The sequence below is a fragment of the Lacerta agilis genome, chromosome 4 (genome assembly GCF_009819535.1).
Source record: "Lacerta agilis isolate rLacAgi1 chromosome 4, rLacAgi1.pri, whole genome shotgun sequence".
Lineage (NCBI taxonomy): Eukaryota > Metazoa > Chordata > Lepidosauria > Squamata > Lacertidae > Lacerta > Lacerta agilis.
Genome location: NC_046315.1, coordinates 44,549,291 through 44,565,281, shown reverse-complemented (window position 1 = coordinate 44,565,281; position 15,991 = coordinate 44,549,291). Strand labels below are relative to the sequence as shown.

The following is a 15,991-nucleotide window of genomic DNA, read 5'->3' as shown; positions in this document are numbered from 1 at the left end:
CCTGAGCATAATCTGCTTGCACAGTGGGGTTTTCTTGGCTCTTCCCTCCAATCTAGCTCTCTGCCCTCCCCCAAAAGGTGCTTGGAGAACTCTCTGGAATGGTGACAAGAAAGGGCCGAAATGGCTGCAGCAAGGTGGGGAATGGGGACAATCCAGCTGCGAGACTGGAAGGTTCACCCATGAAGAAGTTTATTTAGCTCCTGCAACTTTTCCATGAAACTACTGAAAGTGGAATTGAACAATTACTACTGTTGTTCTGTACATAGCACTATAAACTTCAGTTAATGCATTGTAACCATAAATTATAAGAAATGCTTAGCTGTTAACATAATGAATCAACACTGTGTTGCCAAGGGTAGTTTATCACAAGGTTTAACTGCAAGTAGCACCCCTGCCTTTGAGCTCTGACAAAGATTTAAATATTGGAAAACAAACAATCAATTCCGCTGCAGTGTGATTTATTTATTTATTTTTGCAGGAAACATTAGCACTTGAACTGCTTTTAATTAAAGATGTGTATTTTCTTCTTTGGTCCTTTCTTGTTGATTCAAAGCATCACAGTCCTTTTCTTCAGAAGCTGATCTGGCAAAATGTGAAAATTATAGAGATTGTATGAGGGTGATAGGGTGTTCATACTCCCACAGGGTGCATATAAAATGTTTGCTTGTGTTTGTTTAAAAGATTTCTATGCCACTCTGCATTGTGGATATCAATTCCATATACGATTAACCAATAAATACTTAAAATTTCAACATAAAATAAATATAAAGAACATACAATACAGGCAGATGTTAAAATCAGAAAAATGCAACAAGCAGCAGGGAAAATATGATGGGAAACTATATCTGCTTTTAAAAACCAATGTAATTGGGTGTGGGAAGCTAATAGGTGGCCAATCCAGATACTAGTTTCATAGAATTGTAGAGTTGGAAGAGACCCTGAGGATCATCTATTCTAGTCCAACTCACAGCAATGCAGGAATATGTAGCTGTCCCATACAGGGATTGAACCTGCAACCTTGGCATTATCAGCACCTCCTTCTTCTTTGGCTATCACTGGTAGCCGAGTAAGATTGTCTTCCATAAACACGGTTTTAACAATGAGTCTGTAAGTGGCTGTAGAGGCCAATTATCGAACCACACGTCCACAGGCAGGAGTTGATCATGGTGTGGATTTGGCAAACCTGCCTTCCTCTTAGTACATTTCTCCTTTGCGTCTTGAATTATCAGCACCACACTCTATCCAATTGAGCTATCCAAGCTCACTGCAATGCATAGCAGACTGGGATCTATGGGAAGAGCACCTGCTGTAAATAGGACCACCCCCCACTTATCGGTGCAATCATGGGTCTACAACTGTTCTTGGCAGCTTCAGGTTCTTTTCATTCACACCACCTGATAAGAAGGCTACATTTGCTTATACAAAATGTCCCTGTGGCAAGCCTGATTCATATCCTCAAGCACCTCAAAGCTAAGACACTGCTATATAGCCTATTCCTGTTGTGGTAAAGACTGCCTGCAGATACCAGGAAGGTAGCTAAGGAACAAAACAGTAAGTGACAAGGCGGTACAGTGTCTTATGGCTATAACAGCTGCAATTTTAAAGATACCTATTGGCAATCTTCCCACTCAAATATTGCAATGCTCCAGTTGTGTACACTGGGGTTGATCAGATTGGCGGGGAAGTTCTCCAGTCAAACTTGACACATTCTACTGGACCAAGCAAATACAAACTTGCCAGTTTCCAAATTAAAACTAGGCAAAATCTTTCACTTTAATGAGCAGAAGGTCTTCAGAGTTTCAGCAATATAATATTAAAACTTTCACACAATTGCACAATGCCGAACTCATTTACAGCAACTCTTTGAAGTGTAAATTGTATGTTTTCCCCCAAACAATTAGAGCAAAGAACGGGAAACAATAATTCACACTACAGGCAAAAATAGAAAGACGACCACTATTTGTCACAAGAAAAAAGGGTTTTTAATTTGCATGTTTCACCCACGTGGCGAGGTGTAAATGAATTATATTTTTTATCCAGATGGGTATGTAAATTTCCCTGGAGCTTTGTTACAGCACAACTACTGTACAAGTACAGTATAAGCAAAAAAGCAGCCTGTTTCAAGGTCATTTTCCATGTTGTGAATTTACTAAGATTTATTTTAGTTTGTCACATCTTCCTGTTTCAAAGCTTATTGAACTCAGTGTGACAATAATTCCAATATCTTCAACAGGCGTTAGAACAAACTGATATACTTCAGTGTTTCAGTGTTCTTACCACAGAATTTAATACAATTATTGACTGGTTGAGAGACAAACTTAATTTCTAAAAGACAGCAGTGGTGGGGCTAAAACCTACTGAATAGTGGAGCCCTTTAACCTGGGAAATACTATAATTTTAATTGTGTGGGAACTAAATGTAGGCCTTTTTATTTTCTTTCTTATTGGTAATAGGATATTTTGTGGAATGCTCTCCTCAGTAAGGCTCGCCTGGCAGTATCTTTACAGGTATTTAGACACCAGGCAAAAACATTCCTCTTTACCCAGGCCTATGGCTAATAAATAATCTATGGCCTGTGAAAGTGGGGGGGGGGGGAGGACTGTTATTATTACGATTATTTTACGATTTGGCTGTCTGTCAGTATATCTTTTACTATGTTTTTATTTAGTTTTCACCACTGATGTTTAGTAATGTGTTTCTAATTTGTACACTGCCCTGAGATCTTTTGATGAAGGGTAGTATATATTGAAATAATAATAACAACAATAAATAATCCCAGCAGAAGAGAGAAAATAAGGTCAACGCACAGTTGAACTGCAGACCTGCCTTATAGCTATTTAAAAGTCTCAAATTTCAAAAGGCAATTGCATACCCAAAATTGCATGCATGTGTGGCGATCACACAGGGTCCCCGGTCGTTTGACGGACTATTGATCCCTGTGCCACCACGCACTTCGCTGCCACCAACCAGGATCCCCTCCCTGGTAATAACTTTCACAGTCAGGGTGCAATTTTAAACAAAATAATAAGTGTTTATTTAAAAACTTCAACAACTTAAGATAATGGTTACAACCCTGCCTACGCTCACCACTATACCTCACCACCAACCCTCACAATCAACAACCACCCACCAACCAACTCCCTCGATCAACTGCCCTTCAACAACTCCCTTAACTCCCCGCTCTCTAACTCTAACTCACTCCCTCAGCTGCCCCTAGCTCCTCCCCCCTCTGTTTATTGGACAGCCTAGGGCCAGCCACTTAACCCCTTACTTACTCCTTCTCCTATATGTATTCCCTAGAAAGGCAAACGCCACATACCTCCCCCCTTAAATAAGTTTGATTCAGGAGGGATAACTGCACAGAGTTATACTCCTGATCAAACTGCGTGACACCTTAATTCAAACAAACATTTTCTATGTTTACTAACCCTAACTCCTCATCTTATACTGGCTTAATAATTGTTTTTTCCACATTATATACAATAGATCATGCAATATTAAACCTTTAGTTAACTGCAAGAAAATTTGTAACTGTCCATTTTAATCTTTGCCTTACAGCGTCCTTGGGTAACCACAACTACACCCCTGGGCTAGGTTATCACTTCACAGATTTACCCTTCCCCTTCCAGGTGTATTGTTTAACCCCCAGCTGCTTCTGCCAATTTTGTGGTGAACAGGCACAACGATTTCAATATCCCTCCACGGGCTTATTGATGTCTCCTGCCGGCGTATTGATCTTATCCCGCCGCTGCCGCCAGTTTTGTGGCGATCACACAGGGTCCCCGGTCGTTTGACGGACTATTGATCCCTGTGCCACCACGCACTTCGCTGCCACCAACCAGGATCCCCTCCCTGGTAATAACTTTCACAGTCAGGGTGCAATTTTAAACAAAATAATAAGTGTTTATTTAAAAACTTCAACAACTTAAGATAATGGTTACAACCCTGCCTACGCTCACCACTATACCTCACCACCAACCCTCACAATCAACAACCACCCACCAACCAACTCCCTCGATCAACTGCCCTTCAACAACTCCCTTAACTCCCCGCTCTCTAACTCTAACTCACTCCCTCAGCTGCCCCTAGCTCCTCCCCCCTCTGTTTATTGGACAGCCTAGGGCCAGCCACTTAACCCCTTACTTACTCCTTCTCCTATATGTATTCCCTAGAAAGGCAAACGCCACAGCATGCAATTGCAAAATGCATGGACTACTTTTTATATATTTGCAAGGAACACAAATTCACTGGAATATTTCCAAACACCCTTGTCTTTTATCACCTAGCACAGCTTTTCTTGCAGAGGAAGGATCTGCAACTGCACATGTCCCACTGAACAGCTGGTGGTTGGGCGGGTCCCCAGAAGGCCAGATGAAATCTGGCTCTAGTTCACGTCCAGTGTGGGAGCTTACCACTCCTGATTTAGCAGAAAAACTCATCTTTCCATTTTCCTTTTATCTGTACCATCTGAAAAGGGAATGTTTTCCTTTAAAAAACCTATTGTCATCACTATCCTATTCTGTCTTCCTTCCACCCTGAACAATAACCTCTTTCTCTTCTCAGATTCCTGAAAAAGCTTTGGAAGAAAACAAAGCATTCACATGGGAGTTAAGCTTCCCAGGGCATGATCCATTCTATGGTCTAGCACTTCCATGACAGATGACAAGGATATACTGTGCACAGGATGTAAATAATATCTTATCTCTCTTGGGTATCATCCATGAGAGCCAGCTGCCAACCATTCTTCTTTCAGGTAATCACCTCAGACATGCCATGTCACACCAAAGGTAGCAGAAAATTGCAAACATAGCATGCACCACATGGAGAATCTGTGCCATTAGTCCATCCATCATGGAACACCACACTCACTGACGTCTGTCATCAGTTCCATCACATACAATTCTGTACACTGGATTATAGTTCTCTTAAGCAAATTTATGTTTCATTCCACACATTAATCACAGGAAGCTGCCTTGTACCAGTAATTCACCTGTTGTGATCCACTCTGACAGGCAGCAGCTCTCCAGGGTCTCCGGCAGAAGTCTTTTCATCATTTGCTACCAGATACTTAAAAAAAGAAGTGAAGATGCTAAGAACTGAAAGTTGGACCTTCTGCACTAAAAGGATGCACTCTTTCTCACTGAGCTACAGTCACTCCTTAGTCATGAAACAGCAAGGACAGAAAGTGTGGCTTTATTACAAAAATAGGTTGGGACCATGGGCATAGCAAGGATTTATTCTAGGGGGAGCAGGCATTATGTTGTGGGGAAAAGAACTGAGTTATCTGTGATGCAATTGGTCAGTTAGTTAAGTATTTTCATTTATTTACTTGATTGGGGGGGCACCTGCCCCCTGCCCCCTGGCTACATCCATGATTGGGACCGCTCCAGATGTCTTTTTTATTGCACATTCATGATTACTGTATTTGTGCTCATTATGCTATTGGGATGATTATGCTGTTTGCACCAGCAAATTTAAGAACAAAAGAATGTAAGGGAAACCTGCTGGATCAGGCCGATGGCCCATCTAGTCCAGCATCCTGGACCAACCAGATGCAAAGCAGGACTGAAACACAAGAGCATTTTCCCTTCTTGTGGCTTCCAGCAGCTGGTATTCAGAAGCATTTCTGTGTCTGACCATAAAGACAGAGCATCTCCATCATGGCTACTAGCCATAGATAGCCATGTCCTCCATGAATTTGTCTAATTCTCTTTTAAAGCCATTGAAGTTGATGCTCATCACTGCCTCCTGTGCAAGCAAGTATGCACTGCATGAACTTTTGGGGTGGTCACATTACTTAGTTTCCAATCAGTGCATATCTTGTAACTTCCCACTGAAATCCTATAAACTTTTAAACCACAAATGTTCCAGTCTATTTTTGCCTTTCTTTGTTGTGCTATAGCCACTCTGGAAAGCAAGGCTGTGGAAGCACTACAGAACAAACTAAAGCTGAAGGCCCTCCCAACTGATGAGTCAAGTGCTTAACCACTAACGACACTACCAGTCATTAGTGAAGTGTAATGAGATTTCCTCTTTGTTCAACTTACACATGTGACTTTTGGATAGGATAATATAGTGGTGTGTTTTTCATACACAGTATTTTTTCTGGTTGCATATTTCTTTCATACACAAGGCCATCCAATCTCATTAGACCCCAGATTTCTTTTTTACATGAGAAATAAAATTAACGTATGCATCGTTCTTGAATCAAATGTCAAAACTACACTGCAGACTTTTGTTTAGCTCGGAGTCACGTGGCTCTGCCTAATCTAATTGCAGCACTTCAGAGATACACAAGGGTCAAGGATAAAGAAGTGGAATGAGGGAACAGCAGCAGAAAGAAAAGTGCCCATTAACTAATTGCAACAGAGAAGTGTCCGTTTTATGGTCAAGAAGAAAGTGACCTTAATTGTGATGTGAAGGATACAGCAAAGAAGATGGAGAGAATGACTGCTTTCCTGACAGAGACTAGGCTGTACTTCCTTGGTTACTCTGTAGTGGTCACATACCCTCTAACATTTCATGATAGGGACATTTCTTTACACAGGTGGGTGGGGCTAGGTGTAAAAGTTGTCAGTCAGGTGCACAGCCTGGTAGTGGACATTGAGAGGTTAAGTACAATCTGCCAAAATGCACAAGTAGCCAATTGTTTGTTTGTTTGTTTGAAACTAGGTGCATTGTAGTTGCACTGCTTGGGAATTTTGAGCAACCAAAACAATCAGTGCAGTTTTGAAATTTGTGATGAAAATCTAAACATAGACCAAAAATTGTTCCTTGGTGTCATGAATCATCATGCAAAATTTGGTTAAAATTAGCACAGTTTTGAAAGGTTTAGTCTGTTATCCTGTTTCAAAATGTCACGCCTGCTCTTTGATCTCAGGAAATATGCAAAATTTGGACATCTCTTGAGAGGTACCGAAATGCATAGCAAGCAAGCAAAGAAACAACTGTCAAAACTATATAGTAGTTTTTCCTAGACTGCTTAACATTTAAAATACATAGCACCCACCCACCGGCTCCCACTACACATTTTATTTGCAGCATACATTCAAGAAATGCATGAATAGGTCTCATTACATAGGCCACAGCCACACAATACATTTAAAGCACTATGATACCACTTTAAACAGTCATGGGCTTCCCAAAAGAATTCTGGGAATTGTAATTTGTTAAGGGTCCTGAGAACTGTCAGGAGACACCCATTCTCCCAGTTACAGTTCCCAGCGTGGTTTAACAATCAATCCCTCTTCACAGGGAATTGTAGCTCTGTGAAAGCAATAGGGGTCTCCTAACAAATTTCACCTTGCCGACAAAGGTCCATATAGTTAAAGCCATGGTTTTCCCAGTAGTGATGTATGGAAGTGAGAGCTGGACCATAAAGAAGGGAGATCGCCAAAGAATTGATGCTTTTGAATTATGGTGCTGGAGGAGACTCTTGAGAGTCCTGTAGACTGCAAGAAGACCAAACCTATCCATTCTGAAGGAAATCAGCCCTGAATGCTCACTGGAAGGACTGATCCTGAAGCTGAGGCTCCAATACTTTGGCCACCTCATGAGAGGAGAAGACTCCCTGGAAAAGACCCTGATGCTGGGAAAGATTGAGGGCACAAGGAGAAGGGGACGACAGAAGACAAGATGGTTGGACGGTGTTCTCGAGGCTACCAACATGAGTCTGACCAAACTGCGGGAGGCAGTGAAAGACAGGCGTGCCTGGTGTGCTCTGGTCCATGAGGTCATGAAGAGTCAGACATGACTGAACGACTGAACAACAACAACAAATGTCAGCACCCTTAACAAACCACAGTTCTCAGAATTCTTTGGGGGAAGCCATGACTGTTTAAAATGAAATCAAAGTGCTTTAAACATATGGTGTGAATATGGCCATAGTGTCATTCCTGGAGCATGACTATGGGGAATTTGCCTCATCTGAAAGACTAAAGAAAGGAGCCAGTAAATGCAGGTTGTGCTTTCAGAAGCTTGCTGCACCCACCTTTTATTTCCACACTTTCTGAAGACTCACAAATGAGTAGTGCTGATCACATTTGACTATCAGTGTTAGCCACTGTAGTAGCTCTGGTGGTTTTTGACAACTGTATGCTTTGGGATTCCTAAGTGAATGTTGTCAGTCTCCAAATTTCAAGTTTTTGTGTCAACAGTAATATTTGAGGAGGAAAGAAACTAGATCTTTGGAAGAAAGACATATGAATCAGTATGACCCAGTCTCTAAGGCTTAACTCATCCACACTGTCCAAGTTTAATTAAGTCAATTTTTTATTTAATAGATTCTGTAAAATGTGGTTGGCTTGATTTTTATTAATTCTGATTGGAATGTCATAAAGGAAGCATGTTTATCTCCTTGTTTTCACATATAGTTACTGAGATGCTTATCAAGCTATGAAGAAGAAATAGCAAAGCACAGTGGCAGCCTTTGAGAGGTGGTTCCTTGTTGTCATGGCAATGTTCCTAATTCTGACAGCAAGAGAGACACCCAGCCCAACACATTCTTGGGAACAGCCCAAAAATAAGGTCCCCCCCCAACTCCATTAAAAACTGCCATGTGATTGGCTAATGTGACTTGAAGGATCACCTTACTCTATATTTGTGCACTCAACCATTTCATTCTTCAGAACTGGCCCTATTACTGGTGCCACACATTACTTATTCCATACTAGTAAGAAATTGTTCTGTTAGTGTGGCAGCATGTAACACATTGGAACTCCCTGCCTATCGACACCAGGAAAGCAACTTTGCTATATTCTTTTTTTATTTCTGCTTAAAACATTTTTGTTTAATCAAGCTTATCCAGGCACATAGACATGTTTTAATCTCTTTCCAGTTTACCACTGACTTTAATTTCTTTAAAATATTTTAATTATGTGTTTTAACTGTTTTTATTGGTAGTTTTAATATTCCTTGTAAACTGCTTAGGGGTTTTGTTACAATCAAGTGGAATATATATTTTGTTAAATAAAGTATTTAAGTGTGTGTGGGGTTTTTTGTGTGTGAAAGATATATAAATCCTAATATTCTCTTTTACATATTTTAGTTATGTTTGGTTTAAGTGTATTTTTAATTTGTCAAATTGTATTTTAAAAATTTGATATTAGCTTCCTTGAAGACTGAATTATTGAAAATAAGTCTAGAAATATCATAAAAAACACAACAATGTAGTGAGTATTAGGGTACTGAAAATGTGAACAGTTTTTTTTAATTATGAGCGTATTTCAAAATTTTAACCTTCTAAAGTTATTTTTTTTAAACTGTTTTTATGCGTCTGTCTTTATAAAACGTTTCTTGCCTATATATCAGCCTTATGCTGCTTTCCTGAAATTGTTGGGGATTGTTTCTAAAATTGTTTACATAGTGATTTATTATTTTATGTATGTCCCCTTGTGAGCATTATGCCCTAAAAGGCAACCTATAAATATTTATATAAACAAACAAAATAAAAGTAGTTTCATTTGGACCCTGGATCCAAAAAACTGTCAATCCGAAAACTGCTTGGAAGGGTGTTCCCCTTATGCCTTTCATGACACAGAGTATATTCTATTAATTTCTCCTCAAACTGGACAGTGTATTCAATTGATGCATTAAGAAAGTATGACCCACAGATGGCTAACCATCTGTAATTAAGTGCCAGCTGGTTGACTGACATGGATGATCAATGAAAGGAATGAGGTGACACCTGCTTTGTACAAAAGGGAAACACCTCAGAGGCAGTGAATGGGGATTTACTTGGGGAATGAAAATGGAAGTTGGTCAGAGACCTTCTGCCCTCAAAGAGAGCCTGGCTGAACTGACAACATATACCCTTCTGTTAGGCTCACACAACCAGTACTCAATGGCCACGTCATAGATCCCCTTCACCTGTTTATTATGCCTCCCTTTCTATTTTGATCCACTTCCCAACAATGGCCGCTTACCGTCTCTCTCCGGTGAGTGGCGGTTGCAGCCCAATGCGGTGCCTCCCTCACTGCTTTAACCATTTCCTTTTCAGCTAAGAAGGCTTTGCTGTGGTCTGTTGATGGTCGCCATATTTGGGGCCAGGAAGGAATTTCCCCTGCACTGCAGGTTTCGCTTTCCCCATAGCACTACTCACAACTCTGATGGTTTAGGCCTTGGATGGAATCCTACATCCAAGTGGGGTGGGGTGAAGTGACTCACCCACCCCCTGTTCTCTGCGGTGGCGATAACAGGGTACCCCGTTACAAGGGTCTGGAGGGAAGTCTCTGTCCAAAGTGCCAGTTGCGTAGGGCTAGCGGGCCATAGAGCTTCTTTCAGCTTTTGGGGGACATCTGCGTAAACCTGCTTTTTGCAATGGACCCACCACTGAATTCACCCTGTCATGCTTCAGTTCCCCAGCAGGCGGCTGAGAGGGATACACGCCCAGTGCCTATGCCAAGGCTTCCTACATCTGAAATCAATAAAGTTGTGGCCATTTTAAATCCCAGGTGATTGTCTTGTCCATTTATTTACCCCACCCCCTGTGCAGTCAGGTGCGCCGGGTGGGGGATTCTGCGGCTGGGCACGCAATGTTCTTACTAGTGAAGCGCTTCCCCCAGAATCCAAACTAAAGACCACATCGTGGCTTATTTGCAGTTACTCGGATTGTGACTGTATAGCCTACTCACAACAGAGCTTAAGGTTTGTTTAGGTAGACACAGTAAGGAACGGAGTGATACTCATTTTGATGTTTCTAAGACTTTACACAGCTGCTCACTTCAGGGTGAAGCATTCCCCCTTTTTATTTCATCTAGTCCTCGATTCACTACTTGTCATTTCTACAGCTCTCCTTGGAACCCTCTCCCATCTTGAAATGAGCTTTAAGGTGCAGAGCACAACCATTTTTTCCTATCTGACAGTCTACTTTCAGTTAACACTGAAATGCCATTTATTCTTTTTGTTACAGAATCATGTTGTTGCATAGTTAGGAACGAACGACAGAGAGTGACAAGGGTAAGTGCAGGGAAAGGACTTAAATGTATATGCCTATGTGCAAGAAAATCTGGTGGAAATTTTATGCATCCAAGAACCTATCATGGTATTTCAGACATTCAGAAGAAGTTATATTAAGACTCCAAGCTTAACCATATATACTCAGAAGTAAGTCTATTGAATTAAATGGGGCTTGCTCCTGGGTAAGTGGTGTTAGGATTACAGTCTAGATTCTGCTTCCAGTCTTTCTGAGAAAATATAGAGTTCCGTGAGCTGATGGGTTCCCCCGCCTTCCCTGTTTCCCCCCTTTTTTATTCGTCAAATTAAAAAACTATTAAAAAAACATTCCAAAATAATTTCAAAAATAAAACTAGACTTGTATGAATTGATTCGTCACATTCTATATTACTTTAAGATGTTCTTAATATGCATCATATGCATGCAGACTGCACAAGAGTTGTTCTGATGTATACACAAGAAGTATGGTCATCTTAATTCAAATTCTGTTGTTGAAAGAGGGCCTATTTTGTCAAGAATCTTTTAACTTTGCTCAGCTAGCAAAGTTGCTGCTACCAGGACAACTCTCAAACATCAAGGCTTCTCTCATTCTATCAAAGTCATCAGTGTGTTCTTGAACGGGGCATTCCTTGATAGTAATTGGATAGTTGCCTTGGTACTGTTTGCCATGCATAACTATTACACAGTTTGAAATATGCATTCATTGCTTCCTGTGGTACCTTGTTCAAAGCATCCTATTGATTTCTTCTGTTTCATCTGTCAGTCACATACAAACCATTCTGGTGCCTGAGATTCTCTGCAGTCTATTCCCTAAAGTTCCACCTGACATTGATTTTTTACTTTTGTGAGTGATTTTCTAGAATTAGACTTTCTCTAACAATGTCTGTAATAGGGAAAGGAAAGTGGAAGAAATCACTTGAGGCTTTACAAAGGATATGACCTGCAACTTTATAGTTCTCTTTCAGCTTTGGGGGGGGGGGGGAATATAGAGATGCTAATCACTTTCTAGTACATCTAATAAGAGAATAAAAGAGGCTTTTTGAAAATTCATATTGAATTTCTTTTTTATCTTTGTCTTGAAATAGGTTTGTAAAAGCAATTGAAAATGTGATTTTACATATTTTTTCTTCTATTTAGTTAGTGGTTCTTTTCTTCCCTTGCAATTCACTGAATACCGGTATCTCTTACAATGCTGAATTCATTTCCTTGTTATGTAACTAGGAGGCCGATAGATTGAATTGAAATGCTGCATTTAAATTCTGTATACAGTAGCCAGTCTCTCAGATAACAGTGAATCTCTCTGGGCTCCTTGTCAATTATAATGTTGCCTGGTTTTCATGATTCACAAAGCAACTGCAATACTTAAGAAATGGAAGCATCACATACTGGAATGGCATCTAAATGAAGAAACTAAATACAACATTAGATATAGACGCTGCTTGTGACTGCTTAATAACTGTACATTTGTTACCTTATAATTTGAAAATTGATGATCTTCTGAAAAAGAAAGCTGTCTTATTCACAAAAAAGCTTGTTGTTGTTGTTTAGTCGTTTAGTGGTGTCCGACTCCTTGTTACCAACTCTTCAAGCACGCCAGGCACTCCTGTCTTCCACTGCCTCCCGCAGTTTGGTCAGACTCGTTTTGGTAGCTTCGAGAACACTGTCCAACCATTTCGTCCTCTGTCGTCCCCTTCTCCTTGTGCCCTCAATCTTTCCCAATATCAGGGTCTTTTCCAGGGAGTCTTCTCTTCTCATGAGGTGGCCAAAGTATTGGAGCCTCAACTTCAGGATCTGTCCTTCCAGTGAGCACTCAGGGCTGATTTTCTTCAGAATGCAAAGGTTTGATCTTCTTGCGATCCATGGGATCTCCTCCTGCAAAAAAAGAAAAAAAGAAAAAGAAGCTTAGTTATTGTAAAACAGAACCAAACAAATCTCTCCCACTCTCAGGTGAGTTGCCATGCCAGCAAATAGGTGTTCAGGAACGAGTGTAATGACTGCTGTACTATCACTATGCCATTCAAGTGGCCTTGCAGAACAAAGTGCGTGGGTTGGTGTATTGTAATAGCAAGAGCTGTTATTGCTAGGTGCAGCATTGTGAGCTATTGTACGCTCAGAGCTATTACCCTGCATGGCATTAGTCACAAAAAGAAATGTTAAAGACAAGACAACACACTCACACAGTATCCTAACAACAATCTGGCCACTACAAAACAAGCTATGAGGGAGAACAAATGAAGACTTAACAAGATGAGCATACTTTTCATGCACCCAGGTGAATTATTTGTGGGATAACCAGCCTCATAATGAGCATGCTTAAGTCTACTTAATGGATGAAGGGGTTAATACCATAGAGTAAGCTATCCTGCTGGGCTTAGCTATATCTAGTTCCTCTCACCTATAACTTAGGGTCTTTCACCACTTTAGACTAATGTATGGAAAAGCGCATTAACCTGACCTTTGGAGAGTTTGTAAGTAAACCATTTTTAACTTACAAAATGTAAGGTCCTTTCCTATGCTGGGGGAAGATTGGTCTATTTTGGAACTCACTTGGAAAAAAACATATTTTAAAGTTCTATCAACCTTATATTGTATTTCCATGTGTTAATTTGCTACATATTTTGTGATTTTAAATCTCTTCAGGGGTCCTCTCACCAAAGAGCACTTGGATTTTGGCATCTAGGAATTTTCCTTTTATATCCAGTGCTTTTTTCTGGGGGGATGCAGGGGGACGCATGGCCCTAAACATTTTATGAATCTAACTTTGGCCTCATTGAGGGGCAATATTCCAAATGCGTAGGAAAATGAGAGTACCCCTAAACATTTTTTTTAAAGAAAAAAGCACTATTTATACCTATTTTTTGTCTTTTGCTCCAGCATTATGTTCAGCCTGTTCTAAATGCTGCTATAAAGCAATGTGTGGAAGCCTTAAAGAGTGCTTCAGATTGTTCCTCTGTAAGCATAGCTTGGAATGGGCGACTTTCAAGTTTGGCTCCAAATGCAAAGCCAACTTGGATTGGCTCCACTCAGGAGCTCCCAATCAGAGCTCCCAAGTGCAGTTGATCCCTGCTACAAACAAGTTTGCATTTGGCACCAAATCTGATTTTTAATTCAAACTGGTCCGCAAAAGGAAATGCTTTACCTGATGTCAGGTAATAATGTCCACCTAATAAAGTGGTTTGCAGGCTTGGATTTGCAGTCTGACCCAACATTGTCACCAGAGACTCTAGAGCCCTCTTAATGCACCATCCAAAATGTTACCTGGATTGGTTATGATTACTCATCTTACTGTCCCAGGAACTACAGTTGTACCTTGGTTGTTGAACACCTTGGTACTCACCCGTTTTGGCTCCCAAACACTGCAAACCCAGAAGTGAGTGTTCCGGTTTGCAAACATTATTTGGAAGCCAAACGTCTGACACGGCTTCTGCGGCTTCCAATTGAGTGCAGGAAGCTCCTGCAACCAATTGGAAGCTGCGCCTTGGTTGTCGAAATGGTAGTCCATTTCTAAGCTCAATTTTAAGTTTTACCTTTGCAAGACCTAAATGGATTGGGAGCAGGCTATCTGAAAACCTGCCTTTTCCCATATGTGCTTTCTTAAGATTCTCTGCTCCAGCTGCCCCACTGAATCTATGCTTAATTTTGTGGACATGATGAGTTATATTTTCTAGTAAGGCTTTCATTTCTTTTTAATAGTTCTACTTTATTATTTCAGTTCTTGTTTACTTCTCAAACTTTATGTCATGGGGTGGCATACAAATGTCATAAACAAATGATTTCTTGGCACAAATGTGCAGGCTCTAAACATTGCATCAAGTGGAAAGAGTATAATAGCACTTCTGTTTCAAACAAAGGAGGCTTTAATATTGAATTTGATCTTGTCTCAAAACGTAATATGCTTTAAAATGGGTGCTGATATAAGAGTCTTGCTTTTTTATGAAGTGATACTACTGTTTCTGGCATCTGGGCTGCGTTGTGTACATGATGGCATTTTACATTACTCATAGCATAATACTGTGTTTACCTACTCAGAACAAAATCCAATTGAGTTTAATGTGACTAAACCCAAGACAAGATAATATCAGCATGACTTTGCAAAAAGGCCGCTGATGCTAATGTAGAAATAGAGTTACTTTTCCAAATAAGTCATGTCATGGTGAATCATATATCTGTATCTGTATCACTGCATGCTGCTTTTCTTGACACTGAGGGTTCAAAAGCGAATGGATGCTACTCAGGGGCATAGCTAGCTGCTCCAGCACCCAGAACAGCGGGAGGCGGGCAGGATGAGCTGCCCACAGAGTCCACCTGGCAGACTCAAGCCCCACACTGCCGTTTTGGGCAGCACAGGGCCCCAAGCCACCGTGTCACTCCCAGGAGAGATGCGTGGCTCAGGCGCACTGCAGGCTAGGCCCTGTGGTAAGTGCCGCCCCCCATGGTGTGTCATTTTGTCACCCCCTCAGGGATGACACCCGGGGCGAAATGCACCCCCCGCACCCCCCCTTCCTACACCCCTGATGCTACTGAGTTTCGAACTTTCAATGGTATCACGTCTGAGGAAAGCTTGGAGCCTTGTGCTCAATGGTCTGAAAATTTTTAAATGTTTTTCAATACTTTGAATTAAAAAGAAATTAGATGGCTTTTAAATTGTTTAAAATATTTTTTAATTTTTATTTTCATGGAATCATAGAATTGTGGAGTTGGAAGGAACTCCCAGGGCCATCTAGTTCAACCCCCTGCAATGTAGGAATCTCAACTAAAGCATGATTTTAAAATCATATTGGTTTAACTTTGCTGTTTGCCACCCTGGGCTTCTTTGAGAGAAAGGGTGGAATATAAATTTAATAAATAAGATAAATAGGATTATTTTTTATAAAAAAAATGATTCCTAATCTGAGCTGTATGGAGGCTGGCTATGGCTGCTGGGTAGTGTTCAAGCTCTGTACATGCTTGTGATGCCTTTGTTGTCACTCAGCCAAGCTAAAACATGCCTGGGGGCATGTGAGCCAAGCTCAAATGACGTCGTGCATATTAACCAATG

General features: G+C 40.8%; 1 protein-coding gene across 1 annotated transcript in view; it reads left to right on the top strand.

The window, feature by feature from the left end:
* The first annotated feature begins 13,185 nt into the window (after positions 1-13,185).
* Positions 13,186-15,991, top strand: part of ROBO2 (roundabout guidance receptor 2) — a 980,064-nt gene continuing 977,258 nt past the window's right edge. The window contains exon 1 of the mRNA XM_033146834.1: positions 13,186-13,225. Coding sequence (XP_033002725.1) covers positions 13,201-13,225 — 25 coding nt within the window. The 5' untranslated portion in view covers positions 13,186-13,200. The remainder of the gene's footprint in view (positions 13,226-15,991) is intronic.